The sequence below is a fragment of the Cricetulus griseus genome, chromosome 2 (genome assembly GCF_003668045.3).
Source record: "Cricetulus griseus strain 17A/GY chromosome 2, alternate assembly CriGri-PICRH-1.0, whole genome shotgun sequence".
Lineage (NCBI taxonomy): Eukaryota > Metazoa > Chordata > Mammalia > Rodentia > Cricetidae > Cricetulus > Cricetulus griseus.
The window spans coordinates 165,287,611-165,311,720 of record NC_048595.1 but is presented as its reverse complement, the minus strand read 5'-3'; the positions used below and the strand labels follow the sequence as shown (position 1 = coordinate 165,311,720).

The following is a 24,110-nucleotide window of genomic DNA, read 5'->3' as shown; positions in this document are numbered from 1 at the left end:
TGCCTGATATGTTACAGAGAAACTCCCTGGAGGCCTTACCTTTATGCCTTCACACTTGTTTTCATGTATGATACTGTTATACATGACACTTTATTCATATAAAATACCTACTCAGCAGGATTTGGACCCCTCCCCAAGAAGATCAGTATTTCTCTTGGTCGGTGGTCAGAGTGGAAGGTTTAGAGGCAGAGGCTGGGGTCTTTGCTCTGGGTCTGCAAAACCCCCTCACATTCAGCTCTCAGAAGCCTGGGCAGATTGTCTATTGTGTCTAAACCCCGGATTCTTCTGTTTATAACACCACTGTCCTTGACTTGGATTTGAGACCAAGCTGATATGATTAAAGGACTTCATGTGAGTTACCTTAGTGTAAGGTGATAGAGGTGGCACTAATAATGCCAGGAGGAGAATCCTTCAAGTGCCCGTGTTCTCTTACTGCACGTTTCTTCTTTGCTCTGAGGATCACTGAAGTAGTGATTGTAATTATGTGATTATTTCATCATTTGGAAAGTTAGTTTGAGGTTTTGTTTTGTTCTAATGTACTGCTCTGGATCTACCCCCTAGAGAGTTAATTATTCAAATGTGGGATGTGGCTGTTAGTGTCCTTGTGTTTTAAAGGTCTACAGATAGTTTTTATCTATCAGCCAGCACCAAGAATCACTTCTCTCAGTTTTTGGAGTGAAAGGGGCTAGATTCAGTTACTAAACATAAGGCAAGGTTTAGTAACTTAAGTACAGAGACCTGAGAACACTAAAATAATTGAAGCAATAGACTTATGTCCAAATTGGTGTTGGTATCTAGAATCCTACCAGGGTCCTGCTTTTCATACAACATGGTATACATAGCACCACTGCCATCATTCTCTGATACCCATTTAATTTTTGGTAACTGTTTGAGGTAGATAAAGTTTTCATCCTAATGTTCATCTGAGGAGGATGGCGTTCAGACATATGCAACAGCCCACTCAAGACAGTAAGTTTTGGCCACTGACCTGTCTTGTAGAGCCCAGAAACCTACCACAGTGCATATGTGGACAAATGGTGTGCTCTTGCAGACATCATGTTTGCATTTGCCCGAAACGTTTTAGTTGAGAATGCTGGCAAAAGGATGCCTCTATATCCATGAGGATCTCTGTACTCCCCAAAGAGGTTACTCAGGCAAACCACGCAGATTGCTGGTTCTCAAGGTGCTTGTGCATTGGATTCATCTGGGAAGCTTTCACACTGCCTGATTCCCACCCCCAAGGTTGATGGAGATAGTCTAGGGTATTGTCTGGCTTGGGAATTAATAAGCTCCTGAGTGACTGTAATGTGCAGCCAGAGCTCAGAGCACGGTTGTCATAGGCAGCCACTCTCCAGCTGCATGTTTCGATGCCACTGGAGACAGAGGCAGGGAGCAAAGGCCTTGAGAACAGCTCCGTGCTAATCTTTAACATTTGATGTAGTCATCCCTAGTTAATATATGGGCTCCTTCCCAGATTACCTCTTACTTGGTTATAATAATAATACTTCATTTGCTCTTCATAAAGGAGCTAAGCGTGGCTAAAATACAGTAGTGACAGATTCTGTAACTCTGTAATTAGGATACTGAGTGAACTTGTCCTCAGACAGTCTGCTGTCTTACATTCAGTGAAGCTGCTAGAGCTTAGATCTGAGAGAAACTCTCAAAGGTGTGAAAAATAAAAGGCTGGAAGTAACTCAATGGTAAAGCACTGTCTAACATATGCCAGGTACTAGGTTCAGTCCTCCAGGTCCTCCCACACACACTCAATTCAGAACTGTTTTAAGTGGATTTACTGCTTTTGTCCAGGACTGAAATTTGGTCCCCAGCACCTACATGATGGCTCACACACACCACTTGACTCTGGTTCCAGAGGATCCCATGTTCTCTCTGGTCCTGTGTAGGAATCTGCAGACATCTGATACACATAAACTCAGGCAAATACACATACACACACATAAAAGAAGACAAGTTTCTTGAAAATATGTATTGTTACAGTTTTCCTACAGGTTAGTAGTAAGAACGCATGACAAGAGAAGGTTTGCATACTCCATGGTTTTGGACCCTCTCTAGTACAACAATGTGGTGGACTTTAGGGGAGGGTTGCTGTTTGGTTTTTATAATTTTTTTAAATTACAATTATGTCATTTTCCCCTTCCCTTTTCTCCCTCTAACTCATCCCATGCCCCCACCCCAGCTCTCTCTCAAATTCATGGTCTCTTTAGTTATTGGACTATATATATGAATATATATGTGTGTATACACACACATATTCCTTAATACACAAATACAATCTGCTCCACCTATAATGTTACCTGTATGTATATAATCTCTGGGCTGACCACTTGGTATTAGATAAGCAGTTTGGGGCTCTTCTCTCGGGAAGACCACTTCTCTTTTCCTTTGGAAGATTGCATGGCTCTTTCTGGTACCATGAAAGGTAGTCCTCCAGGAGGTGGCTTTAAGTCAATCCTAGCTCCAGTCCTCTGGGTCTTGCATCTGAAGGGCATGATGTCTTCAGCAATAAGGACTTACTTTCCATCTCTGGGGGCAGGAAAGGGGAATCTCTTGGACAACCCTGACCAACAACTCAAAAGGGGAGTCTCATGCTTGGGAGTTTTTGTTAGTCTATGGCCCTTGGAGGAAGTGTTGTCAGTCCACATGAGAAGATTGCATTTCAATTGTATATGTGTATGTGTACACAGAATATATATATATATATGTATATATATATATACATATATATATAATCTCTCTGCCTAAATTATGATATATAATTTTAGGCAGGGAGATAACAGTATGCTTCTTTATAACTTTTTCATACATTATTACTGTATTTATCTTTCCATTTTGCCCCTTTCCCTCTTCAGGTCAACTGTACCCTGCTACTCCCCTCTGTTGCTCTCCTCCTGCACTTTCGTGGTTGCTGCACTTGCTCCAGGCTTTATACTCACATCGTTTTAACTGAGAGCAAATATTTCATGCATGCACTCTGTCTGGCTGTATAGCATTTGCGTCACTCCTGGAGATGTCTCCTTCAAATCCCTTTCCTCTCCACAGCCCCATCACACCTGGCTACCCTCCCCTTCTCAAGTCCCTTGCTAGTTACTGTGGCGTCTCTCCCTTTCCAGTCTGTGGGTCTGCTTTCTTATTGTTTATTTTGTGCTGGTGATACTTTGTGCATATTTCAGAGACCATGCCTTACCTTAAGTCATGTGGGCAAGTGAGGGTGGCAGTGTTTGCAAAGCTAGAATGCAAAGTTGGTGTATCATTAAATCACCCTTGAACGTGCTGTAAATTGCCCATTGTGTGTGCTAAGTATGATGTTGGGTGAGTGTCCCTGTTGAGTAATTTGTAGGAGCTTCAAGTGGAGAACCCATAGAGGATAAATGTAAGAGGCCAGAGGCACGGGGAAGCCAGCCTGTAGATGCAGCCACCCTGCATTCAGAACAGAGGAGAAATGTCACACAGGTTGTTATTGGAGGGAGACTGGGAAGATTTATGATAGCATGTGGCACGGACTGGCACAGGCTACTCGCCAAGTGTTTACTGGATTTTGGTCTGAGGTTTGTCCAGTAAGATCTGAATCTGCAATGCCTTCCTAAAGCCACATTAGAACGAAGCTGCCTGGTTCTTCTTTCTCAGCCAGATATATCTTCCCTGCCCTCCTTGTCTCTTCTGCATGGACTGAGTAGCCATTATCCACCCTGACCCCCAACACACACACACACACACTTAGGAGTTGTCCCATCACTCCTTCAACTATATTTTGATGAGTATCACCTGCCCTACTAGGTAGGTTCCTGAAGTTTGGGCAGTTGATTTCCATGTCTGTACTGGATTATGTGGTGCTCAGGGCAATATATTTTAGGTAAAACCAGGCTCCCCTATAAGATGCATTCCATTTTTAATCACTGAGCACACCTGCTAGATGTGCTGAATCCTAAGGATTCAAAGTAATGTGTCTAGAAGATCTTGCAATCATGAAATGAGACTCACTTGAAAGAAATGACTGTGAAGCCAGAAAGGAAGCTAATCAGACAGATTTACTATGGTCTCAAAGGCTAACTTTTTTGATGATAGTAGTCAATAAAAAGGTGATGATAGTCAGTGAAAAGGTGATCATAGTAGTCAGTGAAAATGTGTGGTTGAGGATGTTTACATCATGGTGGGCCACAGAGTCAGAAGACAGTGGCTGGATCAGAGCAAGGGATGAAGGCAGGTATAACCATCACAACCCCCCCCCACAAGTCCACTAGTGTCATGATTTCAGCTAGGCCAAACATCCTAAAGGGTCAGGGCCTCCTGGATTAGCAGGTCCAGGGTCCAAAATCATTTAGAGCATGAGGAGATATTTTGGATTTATACCATTAACAGTGGGTGCCTTTGACTTGTTGGCCACTTCCACTGAATGTAGACTGTGAAGTCTTGCTGTGCTTCCCTGTGTTTGACCAGTATTATTTTACTAATTATAACATGCTCCATCCTTCTGTTTTGTGTCTCCTTTTAAAAGGGTGGTAAGCCTGTGTTGAGCTGTCTCCTGAAAGAATTTTAATGTGACTATCACGTTTTCTTAAGACTGAGAGGGTGCTGTTGTAAACTAGTCCTATGAACTATTTATTATTTATAATATTGAATCATCTTGTGTCTTTAGTGGGACTCATGGTATATGGATGTTGCTGTAGAATATTTTCCTGACAACTCCTTTATAGATGCTGACACATGCTTTGGATGCTTTGCTTTGTGTCTAAGTCTCTTTTCTTCTCATCTTTCAGTACACAAGGGTCTGGATCCCTGACCCAGATGAAGTGTGGCGCTCAGCTGAATTAACCAAGGACTACAAAGAGGGGGATAAAAGCCTGCAGCTCAGACTGGAAGATGACACAGTAAGTGCTGGTCCTTAGGGTGGGCGCCCAAAATATATGGACTTAGATTTGCCTGCCCGTTGGTGTTTCTGAATTCCAAATTCTTCTGTCATTGTTAATGATAGTGTATGTGAAAAGTGACAAACCATGAGTCTGCCCACTCATGTTAGCAAGTGGAGTTTGACTGGTAGCTGAGACAAGAGTCTTTATGTTGGAGTGAAGAGAACAAGTCTGCTGTGTTGAGGCATCAGCAAGAGGGAACAATCCCTGGGAACAGAACAGGTGGTGGGAGCCTGGGCTCAGGGTACCTTTGGCCAACAGTGGGTAATGTTAATGCAGGATCTACGTGTGCCCAGTGCCCGAGACCCCAGTGTTGCATGTGCACAAGGGAAGGAAGGCAGACCAGTGATCCTGGGACCCAGGAGGCCTGAGGCTGAGGTGACAGACAGCCATTTTACAAAGGGTACACACAGGGAGCCTGGTTTTAAACAAAGTGGTGGGATGACATGAAGAACTGGCTTTAAGACAGACAGATGGCTAAATGGATGGGCTGCAGAGCAGGATAGAGTGAATGAAAGGTTTGTGTTGAAATCCAGGGCCTGGAATGTCTATATTGTGTCCTTTGCCTGTGAATTATTAACTGTCTTGGTGTTGTTCATTCTTCGAAGTATTTTGTTCTGTTTCCCACTCCAAATGCTTGGTTGAGCAACCTGTTGATTGAACATTCTCCAACCACCAACCCGTGCTGTATGAATTCGAGTGTGTCACTTTGAGTATGGCACTGGGGCAGGTGAATTCAGGTTGGTTAGCATGTCCTTCTCCCTCTAGCTGACAGGCTTTGCTAGTCATATCTTGGCTTTGAGGGAAGAAACAAAACTGTCAGCAGATGGAATCTTGTTTACCATTTTGAATAACTTCCCACCCTGCCCCTGAAACAAAATGAATTTAGTCCACCCGCTTGAATAGAGTGGATTCTACTCCAACAGATTTCATTTCAGTTGGTCTTTTCATGTGGGTGGGTGTTGTTAAAAGCTGTATGGAGGAAGCAAGGGCTGATCTGTCATGTTGCTAAAACAGCAGATACTTGTGTCCTTGACTGCACACAGCTTTGGCCCTGAACGACAAATCTTGGAAGCTGCCCATGGCCCATCTTTTCCTATCCGGCTATGAGACTGGTCACGGTGGAACTGGAAGAAAGCCCCGGGCTGGAGATCAGCATAGGCTCTGAGCATACAAGTCTCTCTCTCTATTGCCTGTGGCTTACGGCTGGCATAAAGCTGGCCCCAAAAGTGACTGGGCACTGTCCACTGGAGGTAGGGACACAGGCACTGCATGGCTGGAGGCTGAGTGCTTGAAGAGCAGTTCTTCTGAAGCTGAAGCCATCCTGTACTACCATCCTGACCTCCCAGCCCCCAAAGTAAAATGCTGTTGGTTTTAGTGCAGAAGCAAATGCAAAGAGGGTAGGCCAGATTTTTTGCTAGGAAATCCAACCCCAGGCTGATAGCAGGAATGCCTACTTCACTGCCAACAGCCGCCTCTGATGAGGTATTCAGGCCTCTCACCATTCATCTTAGATGCCCCTCCCACTTTTGTTCGGTTATTTCTTCTAGTAAACTGTAGAATATAAATGTAACCAGGCGGTCCATTTCTAAGTGAACAATTCAGTGCCATTTGCACTACTGCAAATGGTTACCATGCTCTTTTAACATATGGCAAAACTGCAACTACCCCCATCAAACACCTCTCGTATCTTTTTTTACAGCCTGCCACTGTGCCACTGTAACAAGCAGTCTGAGTCCTGCTGCCATGTGTGTGCTTTCTGCCAGGCCACCCAAGTTCCCCCCGCCGCCATATTAAGGTCCCAAGTAACACAGAGAGACTTATATTAGGTACAAATGCTGCTTGGCCAATGACTAGGATTTCTCATCTGCTAGCTCAGTCTTAATTTTCATAAATCTATATATTTTATAAGACTTATCTTATAGAGGACGCCATCCGCTGATGCCCTCACTTGCCGGCGGATCACATGGTGACTCCAGAGTAGAGACCAGGAGGAAGAGAGAAGGGAACGACTTCCTTCTTGCCCTTGCTTATATATATGCCACCTTCTGTCTTTGACTCTGGCTGCACTAGGTACTTCATACAAGTACCATCATGTGGTGTGGGTGCTTTTTCCTCTGTCTTAGGTCACTTTTCATAATCTAAGATGTTCTGTTTGGCAGACAGCCAGAAGATGGTGACTTCTCTGGAGAATAGTGTCATCTGTCTTTTCTTTCTCTCTAGAGTGAGGATAAGTATAACATGCTTGTGTGCTAATACTTGGCCTGGTTTTCTGCTTTTAGGTGGTGCTGGGCATTTGTCAGATGCCAGCCTTGGGTTGATGAGCGCAGCCTATCTATGCTTTGACCAGAACAGAGCTCAGTGCAGGTCCAATGCTGTTTCCTGTTCCCCGCCTCCCTTGCAAACTGCTCCACTCCTGCCCTCTACTGGCTGAAAATTCCCTGTTTCTGTGCTTTCACTTTGCTGAGTTCCAGCTAAGTCTGTGGGTGTGTCTAGCAGCCTTAGTGAGACTTCCTGTGTACATGTTTGTGAGTGGGAGGTTGCAATGGAGCTATGAGACTGGCGGAGAGTGACCTGCTCTCCCTGCACTGTGATTTGTCTAAGCTGAACCAAGTGGGCTGAGGTGGAAGGATGTTATATTGTTACCCAGCATGTGGTGAAAGGATGTTATACCATTACCCAGATGTTCAGTTACTGAGAGTGCTTTAAAAATCTACCTAGCACTTTTATTATTTTGAATATTTAAGTAACTATCCAAAGAATAGAGCTGTTTGCAGGCCTGGCGAACCTCCACCCCACTACCAATTCAAGGAAGTGGCATGTTTTCTTTAGGCACATTGTAGCCTCTCCTCTGTAGGAACACAACTGAAGATCAATGCGGGAAATCATTCTTCATATATTGTGTAATAGGGTTGCAAATACTTGGGGAAGCCCTCTGAAGTCATAATTAGCTGAGAATATTGGACTCTGGTAGCTGTGTTAAATCCAAGTTCCTGTTGTCAGTGGGTAAAAGAAATCCATTCTTAAGTATCCTTCCTTGCTCTCCCTGGACACCCACAAGCTGAGGAATCTGTGGCCTGGACCGCTGAGTTTGCAACTCCTACCTCTCCTGTGCTGTGCAAGGCATTTAATTCCTTATCAATTTTCTGTAACCAATACCTCTAGCTCATCTGTGGATATGTTTTTTTTGTTTTTTTCCCAAAATTTTGTATGTGATTGTCTCCTCCTGCCTGACAAGGTCTTCCAAGAGGTGAATCATTTGGAAATGATAGAAAACCCATGTTTCTGCCCTGGAATGTGAAGATATTGGCCTGAATTTAAAGCTTTTCAGTTTGAAAATCGAAGGGCAGGATGGGATGAACGCTCTGGGAGGGAGGTCTGGCACAGTCACACAATCCCACTAACTCAGCGGATGACAAAAACCATGAAGGTGCCTGTGTTGAAGGCCTCACTGCCCCTGTTAGGAAGGCCTATTATAAGGGATGCTGGAGACACACCCTTGAATAAGCTTGAAATCCTGGCACCCTTCTCCTTTATCTATCCATCCTGGCTGCACTGGGCTGAGCAATCCTGCCCTTGCATTCATTCTCCACCATAAGGATCTGCGTTGCTGTAGGCCAAAAAGGCATGTATCTGAGAGGCCATGACTGAAATCTCCAAAACCCTTAACCAAAACAAATCATTTTCCTTCAGAAGCTGAAGATCTTGAGCATTTTATTCAGAAAACTTATGGTTACAAACTCCAGAACTTAATGAGCTGAAAGTTAACCTTCAACACTATCCAGTTCCTTGTTCCCACCTTCTGGGATTGTTGTCTGTAACATCTCCATGCTAATTGTCAAGCAGTTTACTATATGGGGAATACTTGCTACAGAGATTTCAAAGACAGAAAGGGGCAATGATAAATGTGTGTATGGGGCAGGGGAATCCAACAGGCTAGGCATTAGCGCACATGCCTTTAAGGAGGCAGGGGCCGGTGCATCCCTGTGTGTTCAAGGCCAGCATGGTTTGTATAGTGAGTTCCAGGACAGCTAGGGCCATGTAAAAACCCTGTCTCAAAAAAGAAAACAAGATCTAACAGAACATGACATATTCACAAGCAGAATATGATATACTAGAAGAAATAATATTTTAGAGACATCATTCTAGACCAACTTCTGTAGTATGAAATAATTCATTCTGTAGCACATTTGACAAAATGCCCTTGGCATGCCATGACAGCTGTCTGGTCATCCGTACAGATCCATGCTACTTCCCACCTCCACTGTTTTCACTTTCCTGGGTCTGTGTCTTGGCTAAATGGTGAGATTATCTTGCTAGGCCTTTAAGGGGAGCAAAGTAGGAAAGGGTTCTGAATGCACGTTGCCTGCTGTGCTGCAGGGAGATGGCAGCGGCTCGTGTGAGGGATGCTGCTCTCATTCTTCCCATGAGGGTCTTTGCAGTGTCTACAAGGCCTGGCTTACACAGTGGGACTATCACTGCTACAGGCTTGCTTTCTCTGAGGTGGAGGTCTTGTGTAGCAAAAGCTGACTTTGAACTTGGAATCACCCCCCCCCCCAAGAGTGTTGAGATCACAGGCACATTCCCTATACTGCTCCCAAACTGTCTAACTCTGAAGTCTTTTGTTACTGGTCGGTAGTTTTCACATGTCGCCTATTTGTTACTTATTTTGTATTTGTTTCTTGCTTTCTGTTGGTATGGTCCCTTCTCGACTTTTGTCATGTGATGTAGAAACATGCCCCCTACTTAGTTTGTCTTTGCAAATAGTGCACTTGGTGGCAGTTTTAATGTTATTCATAATGGAACTTAGGTGTGTCTTCCTACATGTTTCTGCTTTTTGTGTCCTTCTAAAGGTCTCATCCCTGAAACTTAAAACATTTGTTCATTTTCCTTATTTTTGGCTTTATTTTTCTTTTGATTCCAGTTAAGATTTGTGTTAGTTTAAGAGAAGAACTGTGTCTTAATTTTCCCCCTAAGCATCTATCTAGTATATTTACCAATTGTCTTAAGGTTTCTATTGCTGTGAAGAGACACCATGACCATGGCCACTCTTATAAAGGGAAAAACATTTAATTGGGGTGGCTTACATTTTCAGAGGCTTAGTCCATTATCTTCATGGTGTGATAAGGTGGTGTGCAGGCAGACATGGTCCTAGAGAAGTAGTGGAGCATTCTACATCTTGATTTGCAGGCAACAGGAAGTGGTGTGTCTCACTGGGAGTGGCTTGAGCATGTATGAGACCTCAAAGCCGACCCCCACAGTGACATACTTCCTCCAAACAAGGCTATGCCTACTCCAACAAAGTCATACCTCCTAAGAGTGCCACTCCCTTTGGGGATCATTTTCTTTCAAACCACCACATTCCACTCCAGAGGCCTGAAGCCATATTATAATGCAAAAAATGCATTCAGTCCAAGTTCAAAAGTACCTATAGTCTATAACAGTCTCAAACTTATTTAAAAGTCTAAAGTTCAAAGTCTCTTTTGAGATTCATGTAATATCTTGACTGTAATCCTTTATAAAATCAAAATCAAAAAGCAGATCATATGCTTCCAAAATAATGGCCCAGGACATATATTACCATTCCAAAACATTGGGAATGGAGTATAGTGAAGAAATACTGGACCAAAGCAAGACTAAAAACCAGCTGGGCAAACTCCAAACCTGTATCTCCATATCTGATGTCAAATCACTCTTCAGATCTCCAATTTCTTTCAGCATTGCTGACTACAACACAGTTCTTTTTCTTGGTCATCTTTCCACTCCCTGTTTGCAGCTCTCCTTGGCAGGTATTCCATGACTCTGGCATCTCTAACATCTTAGGATCTCCAAGGCAATTCAGGCTTCTCCTTTACAGATTCACTGAGTGGCTTCTCTGGGCCCCCATTCAGGGACACCCTGACACATGCCTGGTCTCAGTGGTTTTTCTCACTCACAGAGTGTCCATAACCCCTTCCTTCAATCCTTAATTCTAAAGCCAGAATCACATGACCAAAGCTGCCAAATTCTGCTGCTTTCTGGGGCTGGAACATGGCCCCCACATTCAATTACATCTTCACCAGCTTTCTGTTTTCAGTGGTTTTTTTCACTGCCTAAGCTTGGCTGTCCTGGAACTTGCTCTGTAGACTTGTCTGGTCTTGAACTTGGAGATCTTTTAATTACGTATTTACCAGTTTTCTGGTTTTGATGGTACCTTCATTCCCTAAACTGGGCAATTCTGGAACTTGTTTTGTAGACCAGGCTGTCTCAAACTCAGAGACCTGCTAGCCTCTTCCTTACAAGTACTGGGATTACAGGTGTGCGCCACCACACCCAGCTCTAAGCTCTTCTTTAATTCCTTTTCAAAGGTCCAAAATTTAGCTGAGTGGGGGCTTGTCCTGAGGTCAGCACTCCCTTTATTCCATTTCTTAATCTGTTTATCTACTCGAATACAGGATTTAGCTCTATTCCACTTCCTGGTACTCTTTTTCTCCTCAATAATTTAAAAAAACTTTCCCTTGCTCAGCTTGCTCCTTTTTATTATAAATCTTTATAAGCATGGACATGAGTAACCACACAACAGAGTCTGTACTAGGCTGTTTTGAGATTACCTTTACCAAAGGAATTAATTCAAATCTCTTCACATTAGCCTCAGGAAGACTTTTCAGACAAGGGTAAAGAACATCCACCTTCACCAAAATATCAGAAGAAAGATCTCTAAGCAACCAATTAATATTCTTCTCCTCCAAAATCTCTTGAGCCAGTCCCCTCAGCTTCTTCCAAGCATCTACTAGTGTGGCCCATTAAGCAGCACTTAAAGTGTTCAACTTCTTTTCTAAGCCACAGTCCCAAGGTCCATATTCCTTCAAACAAAAGCATGGTCAGGCCTATCACAGAAGTACCCCTGTCCCTGGTGCCTACTTTTATCTTAGCTGTGAAGAGACACCGTGACCACAGCAACATTTAATTGGGATGGCTTACATTTTCATAGGTTTAGTCCATTATCATCATGGTGCAGCATGGTAGTGTGCAGGCAGACATGGTGCTGGAGATGGAGCTGAGATTCCTACATCTTGACTTGAAGGCAACAGGAAGTGGTTTGTCTCACTGGGAATAGCTTCAGCAGAGAAGACCTCAAATCCCACCCCCACAGAGACATACTTCCTCCAAACAAGGGCATACCTACTCCAACAAAGCCATACCTCCTAAGAGTGCCACTCCCTTTGGGGATCATTTTCTTTCAAACCACCACATTCCACTCCAGAGGCCTGAAGCCATATTATAATGCAAAAAATGCATTCAGTCCAAGTTCAAAAGTACCTATAGTCTATAACAGTCTCAAACTTATTTAAAAGTCTAAAGTTCAAAGTCTCTTTTGAGATTCATGTAATATCTTGACTGTAATCCTCTATAAAATCAAAATCAAAAAGCAGATCATATACTTCCAAAATAATGGCACAGGACATATATTACCATTCCAAAACATTGGGAAGGGAGCATAGTGAAGAAATGCTGGACCAAAGCAAGACTAAAAACCAGCTGGGCAAACTCCAAACCTGCATCTCCATATCTGATGTCAAATCACTCTTCAGATCTCCAATTTCTTTCAGCATTGCTGACTACAACACAGTTCTTTTTCTTGATCATCTTTCCACTCCCTGATAAACTGTCCAACATCCAAATTACACAGAACTGAAGTTCCTACTGAACTTGCAGCCAAGGAGAAATTATTGTCCTGGAAGAACTTATAGATAAGCTGTGGAGCAAGTGGTGTATGTGCAAATGATTGGGCTTGAGGCTTGAATCTGTTTACACAGGGCAAGACATGAATGGCAAGATACTCCAAATAAGAAGTGAGCATGTGGACAGCCAGTCAGGGTTAGTAAGGAAACACACACAATAGGTTCAAGCGCTGAGAGGGGAAATGAACCATGGGATCAGCCCCTAAGCAAGAAGCTACTTATAACTGATACCCACTGGTAAAGGGAAATTCGTTTGCTTCAGTGGAATGTCCCTGTGCATATCAACCACACCCCATGCCTACTAGTAGCTGGCCAACACAAAACGGACTCCTTGGGGTTTTTTTCGGAGAGGGCTTTTGTTTTGGGGGACAGTTTTTATCTTGATGGTTTTTTTTTTAATTTGTTTAGAGTGTTTCTTTTGTTTGTTTTTGAGAAAGAGAGAGAATGGGAGGTTGGGTGGATAGGGAGGTGAGAAGGTTATGGGGGAGTTGGAAGGGTAAAAACATGATCAAAATATATTGTATGGAAAAAATTTAATTAAAAAGAAAATAGAGACAGAGCTAGTAAAGAAATACCAATCTAGGAAGGTTTGTTAGTTGGGAAGAAAGAGTCCTCCCATGTTAACTGGAATGTAAAGTCCAGTGTCATCTTTATCAAGCAGCTGAATACCCTTCAATCGGCTTGTGCCTCCGCAGTTTTTGTGTCAGTCTGTTGTATTTGGTATGCTGGGATTACATAATCAGAGTTCCACATGGCCTGCTGTCTTATGGGAATCGTAGGTATTTCGTTCATCTTGTCTTCTTTAGAACGTTACTTATCATATATCTTATGATTTTGCTAGAATAATGATGCTAGCCAAAGAAGTAGGACACCAAATATAAGCCAAATGCTTCATAACTTTGCTCTTTTGTGTGTGCTGCTTGCTTGTCACTAGATCCTGGAATACCCAATCGATGTCCAAAATAACCAGGTGCCATTCTTACGGAATCCAGATATCTTAGTAGGAGAAAATGATCTCACTACACTCAGCCATCTCCACGAGCCCGCGGTTCTGCATAACTTAAAAGTTCGTTTCCTGGAGTCCAACCACATCTACACTTATTGTGGTAAGTGGAGGCACCTGCTCTGTGTGTGTGTGTGTGTGTGTGTGTGTGTGTGTGTGTGTGTGTGTGTGTGTATGTGTGATGTTTAGCTAGCACTTAGGAAACTCAAACATTAAGAACCATGACTCTGTTCTTATGCATATGACCCTTTCCTATGAGACCCATTGAGGGATATGGCTAGTGGGATGCCAGAGAAGTGGCCACAGCTGCTGGGGAAGTTGGTTTAGGCTCTTGCTTGTAGTTGCTTGTAGAAGAGCAAGTCTGAAGCATGTGCATCACATGAATTTTGTTTGCCCCTTCTGCTTGGAGAGGGCTGCCTTCCCCACTGGAGTTCTTGCTGACCAGGTAAAAATGTAGTGCTTCAATATTTTGTTCAAGTAATGTGCAAAACCAATAACAAATGCTTAAAACATAAAGTCCTGAAATTTCTTGTGTGTATAGCCCAAATTTTGATCTATTCTCTCCCTCCCTCCCTCCCTCCCTCCCTCCCTCCCTCCCTCCCTCCCTCCTTTCCAGCCCCCCCCCCAGCCTCCTCTGTCCCTGGGTATTGTTGAATAGTTTGTTGAGAACAGAACCTTCCAGTAGTTTCTGGAAATAACAAGGGCCTGGTGGGGAACCAGACTGTGGGTGGGATGTCTGAGTTGTTCTGAATATCTTGGCCTCATTGTAACTGCAGTGACAGCTCAGGTGCCCAGGAGCTTTCCCACTTTTATATTCCACTTGGCCTTGGGGGTTGGCTACTTAGGCTGGGTGAGCTGCTTTGCTAGGTTTTAGTGCTGAGAAGGAATGGTTTACAAACTCTCCTTCACCCCCAACTAATAGTAAATGTTAATTTAGAAGAAATATTGATTATCAGAAACTCCAGAAAACAGACCTTTCCAGTATGAATCTGTTGCAAAGCTCCCCTTTTTAGGGGAAAGGACTAAATGACCATCAATTTTCCAATCTCAGGGAATCCCCTGCTGGAGTCGCCTTGGTGTCTGTACAGACCAGAGGTTCCTCCAATGATCCAGTGTCCTGTCAGCTCTCACAGAATCCAGTGCCACCCAGAATTGTAGTAATCGTGGAAGTATTCCTCTCTGTTCCAGAGGGGCCTATGGTGTTTTGGGAAAATGGGTGTCCTCAGGACATGAGATTAAAATTTCATCTGAATGTCATGAGAGTTAAATTGAACCATCTGAAAAGTAGAAGAACTTGTATGATTTTTCCTAAAAGTGTTCTCCATGTGATAAGCCTCAGTGGAATTTCTCAGGACACTGATCCCATTTGAACTGTTTCTTTTTGTTTGTTTTCAAATTCTTGTTGAAAGGGAATATATATTTTTCTTCCCACTGGACCAGTAGGAGGGAACACAACTTAGGAAACTTCTCATCATGGTAGGTCCCTCCTCATCTTTCCAAGATGACTGGAAATTGCCCAGTTTTGTACCTTACTCCATGAGTCTTTAGATATATGGAATGTAATCTCATGGGAGAGAACAAAAAGATATTGCTATCATGTCTTGAAGATGGAATTAGCTTTTTTTTCCTTTGTACATTTTCATTGATCAACTTGCCTCACCTAGCCACAAAAGAGGTTTAAAACCTTAGCAGGATTTTCCTCCTCACCTGGTCAGCATCTTTCAGTCCACTGCAGTGCAGACCTTGGGAGATTCGGGTGCAGCAATGTGGGTGTGATCCAATAGAGAGAAAACACAGAGCCTTGCATGCAGGACACTTTTCTGGGCTTCCTTCTCTCCAATGGTTGTGTTTTCTTGAGCATATCCCAGGTGCATGTGTATGTTAACCCCACTTTGTAGCAGAGACATCAGAGGCACTCAGAGAATAAATAAGTACAGTCACTGATGACATCAATATTAGATGTTAAGACAGGTAAATCATACTGTCCTCAAGTTTATATATTTGTTTAAATAGCTCATATATAAATGAGAGGAAAGTGTCTTTTCCAGATTTTAATTCTCAGGTGGAGTTTTAAGTGAAACACTCCGTTCTCTCTAGTCCAGCAACACTTTCTGTCTATGTTATGAATTCAGTCATTGAGTACTGTGAGTGTTAGTGTGTTTGTGTGTTCCTGTGGGACAGCCTGAGGCCTGTGTTCTGTTCATTCTTTTTACCACAAGGGCCTCCATGGCAGCTCAAGGATAGCTCTTTCTGTACTTGACTGGTTACACTCCCCCTCGTCTCCACACGAGAACAGTGCTTTAGGCCAATGTCTTGTCTGTTCACAGGTATTGTGCTTGTTGCCATCAATCCATATGAGCAGCTGCCAATTTATGGACAAGATGTCATCTATGCCTACAGTGGCCAAAATATGGGTGATATGGATCCCCACATCTTTGCTGTGGCAGAAGAAGCCTACAAGCAGATGGCCAGGTGAGAGGCACCTCAGCTCAGCAGTTCCCTGAGAGAGGCTCACAAAGGGGGGTGCCTACTCTGCTTGACTGCAGTTGCTCAAAAGGTGGTGAGAGTAGGACTTGAGAAGCCTCATGGAAAGAAAGCTACCCAGGTTTCTAGTCCCTCCATTCTTTCTCTTGTCTGTGTGTACCTGGAGAACAGTGCTTGCTTAGATTTATTTCAGGTTTGAGCAATGGAATGATCCCCTGTATTTATCTCTCCCTGGATGCTTCTTGTCTTTCTTTCCTCCCACGCTGCTATAATAGAACCATTTCATGGCCTCACCATGCATTAAGGGAAGTTCAATCCATATCCTGTCCCTGAAGACACTTGAAGAAACAAGGGCTCCTTGACAACTTCTTGAGGTAGCAAGCATTGCAGTGGAAAACAGAATTGTATGCGAACAGCTGGATTTGGTGCTCTCTCTCTCTTTCTCACTCTCTCTCTCTCTCTCACTCTCTCTCTCCCTCTCTCTCTCTCTCTCTCTCTCTCTCTCCTCTCTCTCTCTCTCTCTCTCTCTCTCTCTCTCTCTCTCTCTCTCTCTCTCTCTCTCTCCCTCTCTCTCCCTCTCTCTCCCTCTCTCTCTCTCTCTCTCACTCTCTCTCTGTCTGTCTCTCTCTCTCTCTCCCTCCCTCTCACCCTCTTGCTTTCTTTCCCTCACTCTCTCTCTCTCCCTCACTACTTCTCTCCCTCCCTCTCTCCATAGTTCTGTATAACAGGTGTGGATCTGTGTGCTCAGAGAGTAAACAAAATGAAGACTATCCATATACTGGAATGTTACTTGGCCATAAAAAGGAACAAAGAGCTGATGTGCATATTGCTATATTTATGAGCCTTGAAAGCATGGCAACTGAAAGAACAGACCCCCAAAAGCTATATATTTTAAGATTCCATTGATACAAAATATCAAAAGTAGGCAGGTGAATAAGATGTAGATTATCAGTTTTCTTGGATGTGTTTATATGTGCGCATGTATATACGTATGTGCACACATATGCAAAGACCAGAGGTTGACAGTGGGTGTCTCCCTCAGTTAATCTCCACCTTATTTTTTGAGACGTTTCTCATTGAACCTGAATTACTGATTGTTTAGTCTGTCTGATCCCAAGGATCCTCCTCTCTACTTCTCAGCGCTGGGATTATGGTCACTTGTTGCCATTTCCAAGTTTTTATGTAGCCACTGGGAATCCAAACTCATATCCTGTACTTTACTGACTGAGACATCTCTACATCCCAGTCAGTGGTTTTCTAGGGTTGCAGTTTGAGGGACATACAAAGTAATTTCTGTTGTCTGTCAGGTGTGTGTGTGTGTGTGTGTGTGTGTGTGTGTGTGTGTGTATGTGTGTGTGTGTTGTATTGACAAAGCCATTATGAACAAAGGCATAGTTTACAAACAGGTTTTAGTTTCATAGTGGTCCATAGAGAGTGTGGGAATTACAGAGGTGAGCCCAGGCTGGAGTCCTTTAGCCACTAGAATAAGCAAGGCTTCTGTGACAGAGGTGAAAAGGTGTTCAGATGAGTGTGGGGAATGCTGAGGTAACCATAGAGTCAAACATCTTCACAGCAGAGCTTCTCAGAGCTTTGATGGATGCATTCCGAGTCTCCACCAGTGGGCTGCACCTTTATGGATGTGTTCTGAGTCTCTACCAATGGGCTGCATTTTGCTGGGTTTACAGGATCATATTTCAGCACAAAACTGTTTTCAAAGATCATCTCAGGGGACCCATGTTCTATGTAGCACTGTTTGTGGAACACTGGCCTGGAGCAATGGGGATGTTTCTGTTGACTGGATAAGAACACGATGCGATGTATGTGGTCTCGAAGAACAGCTCCTCTCTGGTGGGCCCTGTTTCATAACAATCTTTTCCTCCACCACTACTGTGCCATTACCAAGGATAAGAATGCTTTCTCATGAGAAGATTAGTTTGTTGTCAAAATAACTTGTTTTGTCATAAGTTATCCACCTACCTATGTGGAATGAACAGACAGCAGAGAATTAAGAGTGATACTGTGGTTCAGTGTTATTTCTTATGGCATTCACACTTAACCCAAGGATATGTAATTGTAGTACAAGAATGTATAAAAAATTGTCACATAGATATATTTGTTTCTCAGAGTTTCACGTAAAATTCATTACCCCTTGACATGGGGCAGGACTCCAGACAATGCTCCAAGGTCTTTAAATCAGATGGGTTGAGGTGAAATCCCAGACAAGTGGGTTTGCCCACAGCCTCCTGTGTTAGCCCAGAAGAATGTCCACTGACTGCTCCCATAGGCTTGCTAAAACAGAACAGACTTTGATGCCCAAGGCCACAGTGAGTGTCTTGAGCTAGGTCTTTCCCCTCAGTGGTTCAGAAGTACCTCATTAGTTTGGTGCATTTTCCAAACTCATTGGTGGGAGTGGTCCTCTCTCTGAGGCGGCTGCGTCTGATTGTTTTAAAAAGCTGTTTGTGTTTTTTTGAGTTGCTTTCCTGAAAATGAATAGGAACATTGCAGAGCAAGTCTGTTTGCTCAGGTAGCCAAGGTAATTGAGCACCCACATTCCCCATCTGTCTCCTCAATGCTGCCAAGGCATGACTAATAATGAAAGATGGAACTGCCATTGCCTGGAACTCAGGGGTGTGGAGTGCAGCTGCATGCACCAGTGGTGTGACTCCTGGCAATGGCTGAAACACACACTCTTGCCCAGCAGGAGCTTCGCCTTCCTGAAGATGGAGCCAGGAAGGGGAAAGCTTGTGCTCGCTGAAAACAGTGTTTTAGTTCAAGGCCCTCCCTCGTCAGGCTTTTGAGTGGAAATGTCTTGTTTAGCTTGGGTTCCTACAGTGCAGAGAGAACAGGAAAACCTTCCAGAGGAACTCGGTGAAAGTGAGTGCCCATAATGAGAAACGTGTCCCCAGTGAAAAGCTGAAGATAGCTCCATATGGAGACCGGGAAGAAGGGCTTTTCAGGATGATGGCATCAATGGAGATGGGAGACTCCTTGGTTATCACTGATGGTAAAGAGTTGGCAGCCCGGCTCTTCTCTGCATGGTAAGGGCCTAATGGGAGAAGAAAGAAGGAAAGCTATGCACTCCCATCTCTGGGGTAAAATAACTGACAAGTTTGTAGTCATGGAGGTAGAGTACTCTCATGTGCATGAGAATAGACTTGGGATGTGCCAATGTCTCTTTTAGATGCGGCTTTGGTAGAACTTGACATGGTTTGAGGAAAAAAATAAACCTGGCACAAATATCTGTAAGTCAAATTCATACCTTGCTTTGGGATCAACTTTTAAATTGAGCAATATGCTACTTTCTTCTTTTTATCTTTAATAGATTCTTTGTTGTGGTTCCTGGAAGTCTGGCTTATAAAGTACTTCCTGGTGGAGCCTTCATCTTCTCTGAGTGAGAACATCATTGGTGGACGAAGGCAGGGCTACGTTTGGCTTCTCTGTGAGTCATCTGTATGCATGAGGATCTAGGCTTTCCTCCAGTGATCTTGGTATTGAGTGTTGATGGATACTCAACTGTCCCTGCCCTCCGTGGTTTAGGGTCATCCTCTTTTAAGGATAACACAGTTCTTACCTCTGAGATCATCAAACCCAATGAGAAGTTAGGAGGAGTTGGTGACATCTGTCTATCATAATCTTTGTGGTCTACTTGTTACCGGTGACAGATCCATATCATTGGCTATTGTTGCATGTGAGGGAGGAGATCCTGGGAGCTTTGTAAGTGGCAGTGCAGTTTAGCTGGATTTCATAGTAACATGAAACACTGACTTAGTGGCTGCTCATCTTTGCATGGAGTTTTATTTGCCTTGCCATCATTGCTTGTGACATAAGTAAGACTATTAGCTGCACTAGCACATGGTGCAGGAGGAGCTCCAGATGGTAGACCCAGGGGTAGCTCTTTATTTCTTTTCTGGTGTTGTGTATGATTTTAAAACCATGTCCTGAGCATTTACTATGTATGTGCTAATCCCCACCCCCCCCAAGGATGTAAATATTCATTAATGGTGACATATCTGCAACATTTCCTTTGTTGTGATGTTAAATCCTGAATGAAAATCATACATTAGAACATACTTCACTAGTAGACTTTATTTTACGTGGAGCATTGTAGCATGTTAGAAAAGAGCCTGCAGCCATGACTGTGGGGCATAAGAATGCCAGACAGTATGTGCAGCAAGGATCTCTGGGTGCTGTGTAATCATTCCCATCTGTCTCTCAGACACATCATCTGGGCACTAGGTGGTTTTCTGAATGGAATGAAGTTACTTCCTACAGTGGATTTCTGAGAAAGGAGACACAAAGTATTTATTTCAGGCTATTACTTTGTATTGTTTTTCAGTACATTTGTAATGTATTGAACTTGTGTCCCTCTCAACCATGCCCATGCTCAAGGATATATCTCAGAACTTCAATCAGTCTTAAATGATTCGAAGTAATGTCGATGTAAAATGCAATTAGACATATTGGGCAACTGGTATAACATGTTCTGACTCATGTATGCAACTCATGTAACCATCACCACAATTGTGATAGCACTTTCTTTACTCCCTCAATTGTTCTGAGTTAAAACCCACCCTGTCAGCTCCAAGTAACCACTTTCTGTCACTGCAAACTCAAGCCACCTTAAGATTTGTTGTCCTCATTCCCTGCACTCGTGTTTACACACACACACACACACACACACACACACACACACACACACACACACACACGTGATGATCAAGATTCTCTAGTATATTCCACTGAACTTACTATGATTCCTTGAGTGTATGTATTTTTTTTGCATTATGATTTTTGCATTCAGATATGACCTTTCTAACTTGATACATGTGAAATTCAATGATATTATTTTCGGTTCCTTATCAGCTAAGAATATGAGCTTGGAGTTTCATTCAGTGAGATCACTCACCTAGCACACACAAGGCTCTGGATTTAATCTCAGACACCACACAGGCATACAAAATTGTGTTAATCTTGATGAATTCCATTAAATGGAGGAATGAGCTAGTAGTTGATAATTTGTCTCCAAATGCCATTTTTTTAATCTCATAGAATAAGATGTGAGTTGGGAACTTAAATGATCTAAAATCTGCTGAAGCCTGTGCATTTGGTAGTTTGGTCAGCTGTGCTCTGGACAGTGTCTTGAGCAAGTGCAGCAGCACAGACCCCAGGCAACATCCCATCCCCACCTGGTCATGTTGTTGTGCTTCAACTGCCCTTTTGAGCACAAGTGTGTGTGTGTGTGCATGTGCGTGTGTGTGCATGCATGAGTGTCTCTGTGTGTGTATGTGTCTATGTGTGCCTTCTAAGGCTCGTGGAAGGCACAGAAGGGTTCAACTGTGTAGAGCAACTGAGCCCAGTGCTAGGCTGTGCTCCACAGAGGTGGGCTCTTGAGTACTTGAGTTTATTTCATACTGTTCTCATTATATAGCCTTTTTCTGGTGTCAAAGTCAAGCTTGTCACCCCCTGTGCTTCTCTGAAATTAATAATGGTAGTGACATGTAAGCAAGATTTCGTTTTTCAAGGTGTCAGAAATGGTTTTCGGTGAAAACAGCTAATAGAAGCTGAAGTCTTACAGAATGGGATGACGTTTCTATTTATATCACAGTAATGCCTTTCACGCTGTGGTAACCACTCTTTTTTTTTTTCTACTACATACTTCCACCTGTATATCCCAGAAGACAGAGCAGCTGTGAACCATGTGTACTGACATGCCTGAGTGCAGTAGCAAAGGAAGATGTATGAAGCAAGGTGGCCAAACAAGGGTCCCAAGGACAGGTATAACATCTGGTTTCCCAGACCAGAGTGTTGCTTGTGTGTTGCAAAGGGTCCAGTATGGTGAGGTGATGACCAAGCTCTGCAGGTCCACCTCACTGTTGTCCCTGATGCATCTTTGTCTAGAGAATAGAAGTGTAATGTCTAGCTTATGATTAAACAGGTTGATAAGTACAAGTGCTTAGTGTGACTTCTAGCACAGGGAGTTCATTGAATACGCAGCATGGTGGTGAGAGTGATGAGGCTGATAGTAATATGTGATATATGCCATCATAGTACAGAGTCCTGGAGGAGCTGGTACTGGGGGGAGAATTCAAAACTGGATAGGTATTACATGACTTTTCCTGGGGCGATGTGAACAAATGTCTATTCACCCCAGATAAGAGCAATAGGGTATGAAGACTGGAAGGTGGCATAGCATGGCCATGGGACACTCCACATGTGTGTCCTCCATGACTTCAGAGGACAAGCTTAAACAACAAATGCCATTTATGTCTGTCTGGCTCCCACCTGTGTTAGAGATCAATGATGCTGGAAGCTCAAGGAGCAGCACCTGCGGCTAAAAGATGACAAATTAATTTGCTTGTCCTCTACACTCCTAGAACCAAAGAATAAAATGCTTCATGATAAATGATTTATTTTTAAAAAGATGTCCTTTTTTGGCTAAGAGTAGAAATTACATCCTTGTAAGAGCCAACACCAAGAATATGTATGTAAAATTGTGGGATTTCTTTTCAGATTATGCTTGAACCCAGTAGCAAAGATGGAGGAGGAGAAAATTTGAGTACTAAGTAACCTTTCTGGTCACTTGCCTGCTGATATAGGGGTGAACTAGTCAGCTCTCTCATTATGTTTAGCTGGTGTGGGTTGGGGCGGGTAGGGGATGCTCTTCAATTGGGGTATTTGGGATCTGTGCTCTCTCTGACTTGTTCTGCTTCCCACTGGGTCATTGGGCTCCCAGAGGGTCATTCCATTCATCATTGTCCATATTGATCTATCATAATTACCTGACATGCACAAATCCTGCTCAGCAATTCTCAGTAGAGATTTTTCTTTCCATGGTTGCCATTTCCACAGTATACTACTTCATTTTACTTTCTTACATTTATAGATGCTCTTATATTTTATCTTGTGGTATGTGTGTTGATGTGGTGTGCTATGTGTGAGGAGCATGTCTCTTCCTGACAGAGAAAGGCTTTTGAGGTCACGTCATCTGGGACAAAAGGTTGTTTCTTCAGCATTTTCATCTTTCAGTGTGCGATAACTCAGTCTAGTGGAAACTTGCAGCTCCGTCTTTGGAAGCACTCCAAGGTGGACAGACATCTGCATCCCCATTACTCACTCCCGCCCTAGCATCTGCCTCGTTATGAGGCAGCTGGGGATGAGCATTTTGTCTTGTCTTCACCAGACTGAACTCTTCCTGCTCCGACTACCATCTGTCATGTGATAGCTTACCATTCTGACAGACTTGATTGGGTGTATATTCCACCCTTTTCTAGCTATCCTACACGGTTGCTTCCATACTTGAAGTAGAATTCCAGCTTTAGTCTGTCTAGAGTGGAGGATTGTGACTCTGTTCCATCTTCCTGGGAATCTGAATATTTTGGAGTTGTATTATGAGGTAACTACAATGGTTGCTTTTGAGTCAACCCAAATACGCTTTGTCTCCCGACTCTGGTCTTCTGTGATGTTGGTTGGTAAAGCATTGCTGTAGAGTGTGCTGTGGGCCCATCGTGGTTATAAATGGTCTTACACCATAGCTAACTAGCCATGTCCAAGCTACAACCAGGCTTTATATTCTTCTATTGCTCTTTCTGCTGTAGAGTTGATCTGATGGGGCAATGTGCTTAGAACTAATGACCACGATCTTTACTGTCCTGGTGGTGGGTTGCCAAAAAGGGTTTTTATAGGACAGAGCAGAGGTGTTCATTTAGCTGAGTCATAGGACTAGAACATGGCTTACTCTTGAGAAGGAAGACCCTATTTAACTTTAACAGAGACCATTTCTACCCCTGACATCTCCCAGCACTGCCTTCCATGGCCTCCATCTGTTGTCACACACAAACCAGAAGAGTATCAAAGCTAAATCCAGTCCTTTCCTAGAGGTTTGCCTTTTTAAGTCTGTCCCGTGGGATTTCCCTAAACCTATTCTAAATCTGAGAAGTGGGGGTAAAGGCTCTAAACAGGGAATGATTGTCCTTTGTTTCT

At 43.3% G+C, this 24,110-nt stretch overlaps 1 protein-coding gene across 1 annotated transcript in view; it reads left to right on the top strand.

Annotated features, from left to right (window-relative positions):
- The first annotated feature begins 3,317 nt into the window (after window positions 1-3,317).
- Myo5b (myosin VB) overlaps window positions 3,318-24,110 on the top strand; it is a 167,393-nt gene continuing 146,600 nt past the window's right edge. The window contains exons 1-4 of the mRNA XM_035438715.1: window positions 3,318-3,327; window positions 4,750-4,883; window positions 13,578-13,749; window positions 15,974-16,118. Of these exons, the coding sequence (XP_035294606.1) occupies window positions 3,318-3,327; window positions 4,750-4,883; window positions 13,578-13,749; window positions 15,974-16,118 (461 nt within the window). The remainder of the gene's footprint in view (window positions 3,328-4,749; window positions 4,884-13,577; window positions 13,750-15,973; window positions 16,119-24,110) is intronic.